Source organism: Geotrypetes seraphini, chromosome 4, assembly GCF_902459505.1.
Source record: "Geotrypetes seraphini chromosome 4, aGeoSer1.1, whole genome shotgun sequence".
NCBI classification, from domain to species: Eukaryota; Metazoa; Chordata; class Amphibia; order Gymnophiona; family Dermophiidae; genus Geotrypetes; species Geotrypetes seraphini.
The window spans coordinates 281,471,404-281,485,034 of NC_047087.1; the positions used below are offsets into that span (position 1 = coordinate 281,471,404).

A 13,631-nucleotide genomic window follows, 5' to 3' on the forward strand; every position below is an offset into this window, starting at 1 on the left:
TGTCTCTCTCCCTGCCCTTTATTGTTCTTTCTCTCTCTCCCTGCCCCCTTTCTTTATTTCTGTCTCTCTCCCTGCTCCATCTGTCTTTCTTTCTTTCTGTCTCTCTCCCTGCCCTGTATATCTTTCTTTCTCTCTCTCCATGCCCCCTTTCTTTCTTTCCGTCTCTCTCCCTGCCCCATCTGTCTTTCTTTCTGTCTTTCTGTCTCTCTCCTTGCCCTGTCTATCTTTCTATCTGTCTCTCTCCCTGCCCCCATCTATCTTTATTTCTTTCTGTCTCTCTCCCTACCCTGTATATCTTTCTTTCTCTCTCTCCCTGCCCCCTTTCTTTCTTTCTGTCTCTCTCCCTGCCCCCTGTCTGTCTTTATGTTTTTCTTTTTTTCTTCTATTGGCTCCCGGTGCTATCCATCACCATTTCTTTAGTCCTCTGTACCCTTTTGGCCCTCATAGATCCTCCACTACATTTATCACCCTTTCAGTCCCAGCTCCATTCCTATCTATCCTTCCTTCCATTGCCTCCAAGGCCATTCTTCCTGTCCCTCTATTCCACACCCATCCAGCTTTTCTTCCTTTTTAACCCCTTCTCTTGTACCCTACCCCAGGACTAATTTCTCTCTCATCTTTCTCCTGCCCCTCCCTACGGTACTGCAACTCTCCCCTTCCCCATTACTTTAACCCTCTTCACCCAACTGCACCCCAACACCAGAGCCTGCACCAATTCAACCCCTCCTCCCCCACCTACCTCTTCCCTGGTCACTGCACTGAATCTTTGGGCAGGCTGCCCCTCCACAGCCCTTCACCCTGATGGACCCTCCACACACACACACACACACCTGGTCCACTGCCCCCACAAGTCTGCCCTCCCTCTCTCCACGTGGGTCTGGCCTCCTGGACCCCCGTTACTTACCCGAGGCGGCAGCAGCGGTCATGACCTACCAACCCCTCCACCCTCCCTCTGTGTCCCAAAGCAGTAGCAGCAGCAGCAGTCCTGACCCGCCAACCCCCCATTCCTTACCCAAAGCAGCAGTGGCAGCGCTGTAAACAGGCTGTTCATGGCCAGCCCTGACAGGGCCTTTCCTCTACCACATCCGAAGTTATACAGCAAAGGAAAGGCGCTGCCATGGCTTGCCACGAACAGCCTGTTTACAGCTCTGCCACTGCTGCTTTGGGTAAGGAATGGGTGGTTGGCGGATCAGGACTGCTGCCACTGCGCTGAAACGCTTCCCTGCTTGGTGGTTCCTCCCTGATATGCTTCTCTGCTCGACGGTTCCTCCCTGCTCGGCGTTCCTCTCTGCTCGGTGGTTCTTCTACTGCGCATGCAGAAGCACGGAGGCACGGAGGTTCAAGTGGGCATGCGCGGCTAAGGTTTTATTAGTATAGATATATATATATGTATGTATGTATGATCACAGTGAGGGTTATTTTTATAAAGATTTTTCTGCCTGTAAAGCCAATTAATACACATGCAAAAGGCCTTTCTTAAAGCTGTGTACATTCACCTACAAAACAGCATACTTATTTATATGCATAGGCATTCCCAAGGGTTTAGTTGAAATAGATTTGCAATGTTTGTGCATATTTTTAAAAAAATACATGAGCACATGGACAGATTATATTCACGTACCTTTTTTCAGAGCAGATTCAAATTTGTTCATATGAATTTATTTGCTATTGGACCTGGTTTTGGGTGGCTATATAAAGGCACATAGACACCTATAAGGATAAAATAGGCACCTTGTTGAGCTTTCTACAAAGGTGTCCTGTTATAAAATTATCCTGAGTAGGGGAAACAAAGTCTGATAGGCAATCATAGAAGAGGCTGGCGTGGATTTATTGGCAATTACAGAGACATTATATACAGAGATCCAAGGCTGAGACATAGCTATATTAGGCCTAAAGCCTTTTCGGGAAGGACAGGGTAAGAAGAAAGGAGGTTACACTATACAGTATATAAAAACTAATGTTGAAGTGACAGAATTGCAGGGTTTATGTGATAAGAAGGAGGCACTTTGGTTTGAACCGGCAAGAGAGGATGGAACATTATCTATACTGATGTGATATACAGACTTCCTTCACAGGCAGAAAAAAAAATAGAGCTATAACAGAAGACAGATATTTAACAGAAGACAGTCCCAAAATTGCCTTGAAAGGTGAGGTGCTATTGCTAAATGATTTCAATTTGATCCAGCAATGAAGTTGTCCAGTTTAGTGAATTTATCTTTGGACCAAAGATTACAGCAATATGTCTGATGTTAAAGAAGGGGAAAATACTGCTATTTAAGCCAGCGGACTATCATCCAATATCTGATTTCTCATTTTTAGGGTTGGTGCTGCAGCCATGGGTTCTCTAGCAGCTATAAAATTTTCTTTTAAAATCTTCGGTATCTTTTCTTTATGGAGCTTAGAAAGAGTCACAGTACTGAGGCCTTACTGGTCCCACCACTGGTCTTGTATTGGGGCACGGACAGTGGGAAGCAACATGTAATAATTTGTGGAGCTATTTCTTCTGCCTTTGATCCACTGAGTTTGGGGATTTTGCTCTACTGCCTGGAGATTGGGGATTAAAGAAATGGCATTAGAGTGGCTTGAGTCATTTTTAGGGCTCCTTTATCGCACGCACCTTTTTAGCGCACGCTAACCCCTGCGCTAGCCGAAAAACTACCGCCTGCTCAAGAGGAGGCGGTAGCGGCTAGCGCAGCCAGCAAATTCGCGTGCGTTATTACGGCGCGTTAAACCGCTAACGCGGCTTGGTAAAAGGAGCCCTTAGTCTAACATTTTCCAAAGTGGTGAGGTAGCTGGGAAAGTTTTTGAAGGGTTGCTAATTGGAGCAGGGGTTCTTCAGATATCAGCTTTGTCCCTACCGTACAGCAAAAGATTAGAGAAACTGGGCCTCTTCTCCCTCGAACAGAGGAGATTGAGAGGGGACATGATCGAAACATTCAAGATAATGAAGGGAATAGACTTAGTAGATAAAGACAGGTTGTTCACCCTCTCCAAAGTAGAGAGAACGAGAGGGCACTCTCTAGAGTTAAAAGGGGATAGATTCCGTACAAACGTAAGGAAGCTCTTCTTCACCCAGAGAGTGGTAGAAAACTGGAACGCTCTTACGGAGGCTGTTATAGGGGAAAACACCCTCCAGGGATTCAAGACCAAGTTCGACAAGTTCCTGCTGAACCAGAACGTACACAGGTAAGACTAGACTCAGTTAGGGCACTGGTCTTTGACCTGGGGGCTGCCGTGTGAGCGGACTGCCGGGCACGATGGACCACTGGTCTGAACCAGCAGCTGCAATTCTTATGTTCTTAAGAGGGGGTGCTGAAAAGTTCTCAGCCCAAGCAAGACCAGAATGATCTGAAAGTTACCAAAATGAAAAATAAACTGGTTCTTAGACCAAGGATATGCCAATATATCTGAATGCCTGTTATGGATAGTCTCATGTGGTCATAACCACTTTTTCTCCAAAATTCTCTTAGGGTCATGATACCAATGCCTTACTGACACAACAATGTTGTAGTATTTCCAGCAGGGCTGCCCAAGTCCGGTCCTCGAGATCTACTGGCAGGCCAGGTTTTCAGGATATCCACAAAGAATATGCATGAGTAAGATTTGCCTTCACTGCCTTCTTGGTATGCAAATCTCTCTCATGCATGTTCATTGTGGATATCCAGAAAACCTGGCCTGCCAGTAGATCTCGAGGACCGGACTTGGGCAGCCCTGATTTACAGTCTCCAGTGGATGATATGTGCCATCCTGTGGGGCCTTTCTGATATGCCCCCAGCTGTACATAGGGCCAGTTTCTGTAAACAGTGCCCTATTTAGGTACCACTGGGTGGCCTAGTTAAGGCTGCCTGGCAACGCCTAACTAAAATCTGTGCCTAATCTAAATTACTTCAATTAGTTTCAATGGCATGATAATTGACAGCACCATTGAAGTTAATTGAATAATTAATTAAAAAAAAAAATAGAATACTGCCAAAGTTGAGACACCTTCTGATGTCTTCTGACACCTACCTGAAAATTAGGCGTGGTTGACTTAGGCATCGCTAGGTGTCCAAGTCAGGCACTGGTAAATTAGACCCAGTAAAACCTGGCATAATATACTGGCGCCTACCTCCAGGATGCCTAGCGATGCCTAGGCACCGCTAAGCAGGATTCTATAAAGGACACCTAGCGGTTGATTGGCAACTGTGCTAAGGGGTGCCTACATTGTAGGTTCTGTCCTGTGCCCAAATGTCTGCGCACATTTGACTATGAATCGCCTCTAGGCACTATTTATAGATTCCGGCCCTTAGTGTACATTAATGTTTTCCTGTTAAAGAACATGGGACAACATGCTTCAAATTTGAGACTATGCACCAACTTTTTGAATTATATAAACTTGCATTTGATGTTTAGATTGTTTTTTTACTGCCATAATCTGCCCCTTTCAGATATATTTCGAGCTAAAGAAACTCCCTCACAGACCCTTAGGCCTCCTTTTACGAATCTGCGATAGCAGTTTCTAGCGCGGGGAGCCGTGCTGAATGGCCCGCACGGCTCCCAATGCTCATTCAGTTCCTATGAGCATCGGGAGCAGTGCGGGCCATTCTGCGCGGCTCTCCGTGCTAGAAACTGCTATCGCACTTTCGTAAAAGAGGGGGTTAGTGATCATGACTTACTGAGAACATATTGCTGCTTCTCTAGTACAGCAAATGCATTTTTTTCTGTTTTGTTTCTATCTAATTTGACTTACTGTACTTTTTATCTTGTGTTCTCCAAATCCTGCTATATAGAGCAGTCATTGCAATGATAATACAATTGATCAATGGCAACAAACCATAGCTCTTTTTGGAACTTGGTGTGTTAGGGTTGTCCAGAAAAACCTAAAGTTGGAAAAACTGTGCAAATTAAAGTTTTTCCTATGAATCTGATTGTGCTTGATCAGAAAATAATTTTTGAAAAATTTTAAAAGCCCATCCTGGGGGGGTCACTTGAAGCCACTGATTACATAAAGCTTTTGTTTTTGCATAATGGAGCAATTTTCTTAGTATTAGAGGCTATAACGTTTAGATTTTCATACTCAGTAATGATACATTGATAAAAAGACATTTGTGCAACAAAAAATTAGCAGTATTTTATTAAATGAACCCTCAATATCTGCACTTTATTGTAAAAAATAACAGAAATTTAACATACTTTAGCAACCCCCTCTTTTTACAAAACCATAGCGTGGTTTTAGCGTTGGCCATAATAACAGCTCCGATGCTCATAGAATTCCATAGAATCAGCCGGCGCTAAAAACCACGCTACGGTTTTTGTAAAAAAAAAAAAAAAAAAAAAAGTGTGTGTGTGTGTGTGGTGGTGGGGGGGGGGGCAGTAATGGCCAAACGTGTCCACCGAAGCAAATCACTGGGAGACTTGCAGCCTGTTTTACAAAGCCGTGAGACAAAAGCCCCGCAGACCTTTAAATCTCTATGGGCTTCGGGGCCGTTACCACACAGCAGCTGCTAGCGCGGCTTTCTAAAACAGGCCCTTGATTGGACCTGAATCATATTTCCTGTTTCACAGTCTTGGTGTTAACCAATGAATGGTTGACAAAGCTAGTGGGCAGGTCATCTGAAGATCCAAACTTCCATTATGGCTGAACAGTTTGTCAACAGAGTGAAGGTGGTTAACAACACAGCCGAGCGAGGCGTTAAACTAACCACCGACCCAGCGCAGGGTGAAGCTTTGTTGCAAGGAGTTGAACAGCATTGCAGGCTTTATCCACACTAACTCGAATGCTTGAGTGCTTGGAAAGCCATTGGTAGATGACGACACCAAAGTGTATGTGTTTAGCTAGTGGCAAAATATGTCAAATTTCTGATTTAGGCCCCCTTTTACGAGGCTGTATTTTTATATTGCCTGCTGCAGCAGTATTAGCTCCAATGCTCATACAATTCCTATGAGCATCTGAGTTAATACTGCCGCAGCCAGCGATTAAAAAAAAAAACAAAAAAAAAAAAACTTAACGTGGATTCACAAAAGGGGGCCTTAATAAATTACTGCTAGATTTTTTTTGCATAAAATATCTTTTTAGCAATGTATCATTGCTGAGTGCGAAAACTTAAAAGTTACAGGCCCCCTTTTATCAAGCTGCGCTAAGGCCCTCTTTTACCATGGCGCGTTAAGCATTTTAGCACGTGTTTAGCGCACACTAAATCAACGCGTGCGCTAACCGCTAACGCATCCATAGGATAACATGCATGTGTTAGCATTTAGCGTGTTTAGCGTACTATAATATTTATTACGCGCTAAAAAGCATAGTGCACCTTTGTAAAAGAGGGGGTAAGTTTTATTTTTCTCATGAGTCGCTGCAGGAAAAGCTTCGAAGCTCATAGGAATTCTCTGAGTGTTAGAGTTTTTACCACAGTGGCCAGTGATAAAAAAACCCTAACATGGCTTGATAAAAGGCGCCATAGCTATAATACCAAGAAGTTTACTCCTTTAAGCAAAAATAATAGCAAATTTTAAAAAAACGGAGCTTTGAGCGGCCCCAGAAGGGGCTTTAAAAATTTTTTTTTAATTATTTTCTGATCAAGCATAATCAGATTCATGGGAAAAAACTTCAATTCCCACAGTTTTTCCAACTTTAGGTCCTCTTTTATCAAGCCACATTAGGGGGGGGGGTTAATTGCAGGCTGCTGCACTCCACGCTCCAACACTCATAGGAATTCTGTGAGCGTCAGAGTTTTAACCGCAGCGGCCAGCGATAAATCCCCTTAATACGGCTTAATTAAAGGAGGTCTTAGTTTTTTCTGGACAACCCTGTTGGTAGGTGCACACTGAGTCTAACCAATAGGTGTCCCTGTTCTGCAGTGACCGGAACTCTTTACTTGCTGGAGACATGGTTGCTGCTACACTGCACCGTTCTAATATGTTCATATATTTGTTATAGGAAACTTTGGAATTTGAAAATGAAAGACCCTAAATCCAGGTGCGTATTTCTGTTTGCCTTGACAGTGTTTTTCAGTTTTAAGAGTGAAAAAAATATAGGTGTCCTTTAACTACGGTGTCCTTTAACTACGGTCACAAGGGGGCACCCGCTCAAACTCAGAGGAGGGAAATTTAGTGGTGACACCAGGAAGTATTTCTTCACAGAAAGGGTGGTAGATCACTGGAACAAACTTCCAGTGCAGGTGATCAAGGCCACCAGCGTGCTCGACTTTAAGAATAAATAGGACACCCACGTGGGATCCCTTCGAGGGTTGAGTTAAGGAACCAGGTCACTAGCACTCAGACTTAATGGGGTGGGTCAAAAGAGTGGGCAGACTTGATGGGCTGTGGCCCTTTTCTGCCGTCATCTTTCTATGTTCTATGTTTCTATGCTAATGAGTCGTGCGTGCTGAATGCTACGATGGCCGTTATATTTCAGTGGGCGTTTTAACATTCAGCATGCGCTGTGGCATATCGAGGGTGAGAGGTGCCCGTGACATTGGCGGCGCCCCTCCCCTGCCCTCATCTCCACCTCCTGCTCCTTCCCCGATCCCCTCTGCTGCGCGCGTGACCCCCCCCTTCCCTTCCCCCATGCCTCTAGTTGTTCGCCGCCATGAGCAACGAGAACGTTAATGCGCTCCTCGCAACCCCCTTTGGCTCTCCCTCTGATGTCACTTCCTTCGTGCGACACCTGGAAGTGATGTCGGCAGGAGAGATGACGTGGTCGCGAGGAGCACGTTGAAGTTGCTGCCCACGGCAGTGAACCACTAGAGGTACGGGGGAAGGGAAGGGGGGCATGCGTGTGGTGAGGGGAGAAGTGGGAAGAGGTGGGAAGGCAGAGAGGAGGAGGGGTGCTGGTGCCCCCCCCAACATGGCGCCTGGGCGGACCACCCCACCCCCTAACTATGCCACTGAGTGGGCGTTAAATCGGTTAACACACCTTAGTAAAATGACCCCATAGTTTTAAATGTGTGTTTGTTTGTTTTTGTGCTCATCTTGTTTTCCTTTTGAAGTATTACGTCTCCATTTTCACATTATTCCCCATTTTCCACCCGCACTCTCTTTACTTCTGTTACTATTTGTAATCATTGTTTTACTCATTTGTCAGGCTCAAAATTACCACCAAGAAAAAAATGTTTTGGATTCACAAGGTGAGCTGTACAGGAAATGAGCCTCATCTGGCCAACTGCAAGATCCAAGTGCCGCCGGGCAAACTGAAGCCATGCCGCAGCGATGGGATGCATGCCATTGTGCGCTGCGTGGCGGGCCCTCAGTTCATCAATGGGCAAGGAAGCAACTTTCGCAAAGCTTTCAGATCTGAGGTAAACTGTGGCATCTTTTAGCAATAAGAGCAGGCGCTAACTATTGAGAAGTCAACAGTAAGGAGAGGCCCGACTCTGGCCCCAGCCTTTTCCAAAAAGGCCCCGATTCTACAAACGTTACCTGGGTTAGGCACTGCTAGGTGCCCTAATCGTGAATGCCTGGTGACACCCAATTCATTTTCGCACACAACTCAATTGCTTTTTTTTTTAATTGCTTAAATGGCGTGTCGGTGGTCCGTGCCATTAAAAACTGGTTAAAGAAAACAATTTTTTTTTATTGACATGGTTGCACTCGTGCCTAGAAACGTCTAAGCTGAGGTGCTCTCTGCCACCTAAAGATGCTTTCCTCCAAAGTAGGCATGGTTAGGGGCATAGGTTAGCTGTGGTAAACTTAGACGTTGCTAGGCATGGGAGTTAGGCGCTGGCAAATTAGGTCAAGTAAAACCTGGCCTAATATACTGGCGTCTACCTCGATGCCTAGCAATGCCTAAGCCTGCCTAAGCGTCGCTAGGCGTGATTCTATAAAGGACGCCTAATGGTTGATTGACAACCGTGCATACCAGCACCTACAAGGTAGACACAATTAGGCGCCGTTTATAGAATCGGGCCCAAAGGGTACTTAAGCTCCCGTAATCCCTCAGCAAGGTATTCGTAAGGTACTTTCTGACATTATGCTTATTGATGATTGTTTCATGGTCTGATATTATAGAAATTCGGTGAGTGAAACAACGTGCTTACCAGTTAACACACCTGTCCCCTTTCTGTTGCTATAGGAGCCTCTGGTGAGACTCAGGGCTGGTGCTCATCCTGGAGAGGGCAGAGTAGAGGTGCTGAAGAATGGCAAATGGGGCACAATTTGTGACGACAAGTGGAACCTCCTCTCAGCCAGCGTAGTATGCCGCGAGCTTGGTTACGGAACTGCTAAGGAGGCCATATTTGGTGCTCATTTGGGCCAAGGTAAGTGGGTATAGCAGTAAGTTGATCGGACTTGAATGTGTAGCACTATGGGGTAATCCTGTAAGGTGCGTAAATGTTTAGAATGCCAAAGCACTATTCTGTAACTATAAATATATGGAAGAATGAGTGGGATTTATACTCACACATATAATCGCTGGCTGGCTGGCCTGGAACCTTCTATCCGATGTCAGAATTCATGTCGGGGGGGAAGGCTTGCGAGCCGGCCACGTGCAGCATATCAGTCGCTGCACGCGCCGTGGCCCGTCACTGTGCGGAGTTGCTGCTGGGGGGAGGGGATGAAGCGTGTCATCTCCTGTGAGGTGGCAGGGTCGGCTTTAGGGGTGGGGATGTTGCAGCGGGCGGGCAGAGAGGGAGGCAGGGAGGGATCCCCGGCGCTGGCAGCTTCAGTGAGGGGCAGGAGGGATCCCCGGTGGCGCCTGTGTCTTCTGTGGTCAGGTCGGCTTCGGGGGGAGAGGGGGTATGAACTTGACACAAAAGGAAGGGAAGGGGCATGAACACTGGACACAGAAGGGAAGGAATAAAAAAGGAGAATTGATGGGCATGAGTGTGTGAGTGAGAGATGGTGCACATGGGGAAAGGAAAATTGGGCATAGAGAGAGAGGAGTGAGATACAGATGCATGGGGAATAGAAGGATGAGAGAGAGAAATGTTGAATATGGGCAGATTGAAGGGGATGTAAGGGGGAGGAATGTTGGACATAGTGATGGAGGGTGAAATGTGGCATTGTGCTGGTGAAGGGTCTTAAAAGGAGAAATGGGCATGTTAACTGTTCTATAACAGTAATAAATATGTCACACTACACTGGGTCTGTGTGGTTACTGAAATTATGATATGAAAGGGTAGCATTGGTTATTTGCATGTTCCGGTTATATGCAAGTTAATATTCGATCACAAGTCTTTGCACTTAACCGGAATACAGAATAACTCTGGAAATTAATGTACTCTGCTTACCCCAGTCCATTTAATCTTGTCATCAACACTGAACAATTTCAGTAGTAATTAAGGAATATAGGTGCAGTATTGTATTATCTGTGGCCCCCTTTTATCAAGCTGCGTAAGGGTTTTTTAAATTTCAGACCACTGCAGTAAAAACTCCGATGTGCGTAGAATTCCTATGAGCCTCAGCTTTTACCGCAGCGGTCTGTGATTTTAAAAAAACCCTTTATGCAGTTTGATAAAAGGGGGGGTCTATATTTTTTTAAATAAAGTTTTTAACCACTTTGGGTAATAGGAACTATATTAAATTAAAACACATGCATTGAAAAAAGGAAGCTTTTAGAAGGAATAAGATGGAAAAGCAATGGAAACTCTTCTTTCTTGATAAACATAAGAGCATAAGAATTGCCGCTGCTGGGTCAGACCAGTGGTTCAATCGTGCCCAACAGTCCGCTCACGCAGCGGCCCCCAGGTCAAAGACCGGTGCTCTAAATGAGTCCAGCCTCACCTGCGTACTTTCTAGTTTAGCAGGAACTTGTCTAACTTTGTCTTGAATCCCTGGAGGGAGTTTTCCCCTATAACAGCCTCCGGAAGAGCGTTCCAGTTTTCCACCACTCTCTGGGTGAAGAAGAACTTCCTTATGTTTGTACGGAATCTATCCCCTTTCAACTTTAGAGAGTGCCCTCTCGTTCTCTCTACCTTGGAGAGGGTGAACAATCTTTCTTTATCTATTAAGTCTATTCCCTTCATTATCTTGGATGTTTTGATCATGCCCCCTCTCAGTCTCCTCTTTTCAAGGGAGAAGAGGCCCAGTTTCTCTAATCTCTCACTGTACGGCAACTCCTCCAGCCCCTTAACCATTTTAGTTGCTCTTCTCTGGACCCTTTCGAGTAGTACCTTGTCCTTCTTCATTTACGGTGACCAGTGCTGGACGTAGTATTCCAGGTGAGAGTGTACCATGGCCCGGTTCAGTGGCATGATAACCTTCTCCGGTCTGTTCGTGATCTCCTTCTTAATCATTCTTAGCATCCTATTTGCCCTTTTCTCCGCCGCCGCACATTGCACGGATGGCTTCATCAACTTGTTGACACCACTTCCAAGTCTCTTTCTAAGTAACACCCCAGACATCCTGTATTTGTGTATGGTTCCAGGAGTATCAACATTTGCCTTGGTTAGATCACCTGGTATAAAGAAGCTTGGGTTGATTTGAGGACTGGGTACACTGGAGAAGAGTTCTGATGATTTTTTTTTCTTGGCATCAGGTTTTGGCCCTATTCATATGAATGAGGTCCTGTGCAGAGGCAATGAGAAATCCATCACCGAGTGCAAATTCCAGGAGGCATCCCGCAAAGGCTGTTTACACGAAGAGGATGCAGCCGTGCGGTGTCATATCCCACGAATGGGCTACGGCAGTCAGGTAAGGCCTTTTTGTGCACACACTAACCACAGGACAGCGTGCCCTGTAAGTTCAGAATATTACATTTACATTTAGAAAACGAAAGCCAGGGCCTTTCTATTTTTAGAGTTGCCTTGAAATCTTTACCCAAGGATTACGTGTCAAAGTGGAAGATGATATTTTCTTTCTCAAGGGACCCTCGGCCACAAGAGGGCACCCGCTCAAACTCAGGGGCGGAAAATTTCATGGCGACACCAGAAAGTATTTCTTCACAGAGAGAGTGGTTGATCATTGGAACAAGCTTCCAGTGCAGGTGATCGAGGCAGACAGCGTGCCAGACTTTAAGAATAAATGGGATACCCATGTGGGATCCCTACGAGGGTCAAGATAAGGAAATTGGGTCATTAGGGCATAGACAGGGGGTGGGTAAGCAGAGTGGGCAGACTTAATGGGCTGTAGCCCTTTTCTGCCGTCATCTTCTATGTTTCTATATTGTTCATGCTTTTTTTTTTTCACCAGCCACTTTGGATTTGTTACATATGTTCTTATCTTATCTTAACTGCTTGAGTACCTGAATAAATGCATGTAAACCGTTCTGAGCTCCCCTGGGAGAACGGTATAGAAAATTGAATAAATAAAAAATAAATAAATAAAATAAATATATTTTATATAAAAAGATGTAAGCAAAATTCCAGTCCTGTCATTCAACTTAATTTCTTTGTCTACGGGAATTCCTGTGAAGAATTCTGGCTTCCATCCTTTTCTGTGACAAGACCTTTCTGAAGATAGCTTTATCTGCACTGCATGATTCTTATGACAGACATAGGGAGTCTTTTTATTAATGATCAGCACATATTATCTGCAGCAGGGCCCCCATAATAATTCTAAGTAAAATGATATAATTTGTGAAATTCTAATCCTATCAAATAGGAAAAAAAAAAAACCCCAAGTAACATGCATGATATATAGTATAAACTTGCTTTACAGAGCTGTCAATGAAGTTTATGTTCACAAAAACCACAATGAACTGTAGTAGTTACACATTTTATTAGCCTTGCTATCTTGTTACTGAGCCAAAAATCTCCTGGGCCATGTCGTCAAAACAAGCTACACCTATCCAGTGTAATCTATATTTGTTTTCTTATGGAAATATAGTCTTTAAACTCCGTCAATCTTACGCGTTACTTAAATGCATCATGGTTAACCATTTTCTAGGAAAATATAATATCCATATAATATATAATATAGTATACATAGTAACATGGTACTTGACAGTAGAAAATAGTAAATAATAATAATAACTTTATTTTTCTATACCGCCTTAATCATGCGACTTCTAGGCGGTTCACAGAGAAGAATAGCTGTACAGTCAGCGAATTACAACATCCAGATAAAGGGCTGTAGCAACTTGATATCTAATTTCTGTTCGTTTTAAACTTTTAGAAGAATGCCCAAAACTCATCTCTTTGCCAAATTTTATAAATAATTATTCTGTAACTAGTATTTTAGCCCGTTACATTAACGGGTGCTAGAAGTCTGGTCGGCTTTCATAGTCCCTTGCCGCCGTCGCCCCCCCCCCTTCCCTTTCCGCGGTCCCGACTCCAAACCTGCCGACTCCAGCAGCATCTGCAGCACTGTACACACGCTGCTTCGGGCCTTTCTACGGCCCCAAAGCAGCGTGTGTACAGTGATGCAGACACTGCTGGAGTCGGCAGGTTTGGAGTTGGGACTGCGGGAAGGGGGGGGGGGCGGCAAGGCGAAGAACTTACTTTTACCAGAGCAGGGAGTCCAGCGCTGGCGGCCAGTCCTGCCGGCAAGTGTAGTTAGGTGCTGTAAGGCTGGGGACCTGCGCATGCGTACTCCTGCCACCAAGGACCTACATCTCACGGAACAGGGAAAATGGAACACGCAGATAGGAGTGCGCATGGGCGGCTAGGGTTTTATTATATAGGATTTAAATATGTAATTCCCTGTGCATGTGCAGTTCATTCATTTGCTAACCACATCACAGTATATAAATGGTTTGTTATGTTATGAATGATAAATCT

At 44.9% G+C, this 13,631-nt stretch overlaps 1 protein-coding gene across 1 annotated transcript in view; it reads left to right on the forward strand.

The window, feature by feature from the left end:
• LOXL4 (lysyl oxidase like 4) overlaps positions 1 to 13,631 on the forward strand; it is a 139,248-nt gene that overhangs the window by 49,485 nt on the left and 76,132 nt on the right. Inside the window, exons 5-8 of the mRNA XM_033942260.1 lie at positions 6,914 to 6,952; positions 8,060 to 8,273; positions 9,047 to 9,230; positions 11,450 to 11,604. Coding sequence (XP_033798151.1) covers positions 6,914 to 6,952; positions 8,060 to 8,273; positions 9,047 to 9,230; positions 11,450 to 11,604 — 592 coding nt within the window. The remainder of the gene's footprint in view (positions 1 to 6,913; positions 6,953 to 8,059; positions 8,274 to 9,046; positions 9,231 to 11,449; positions 11,605 to 13,631) is intronic.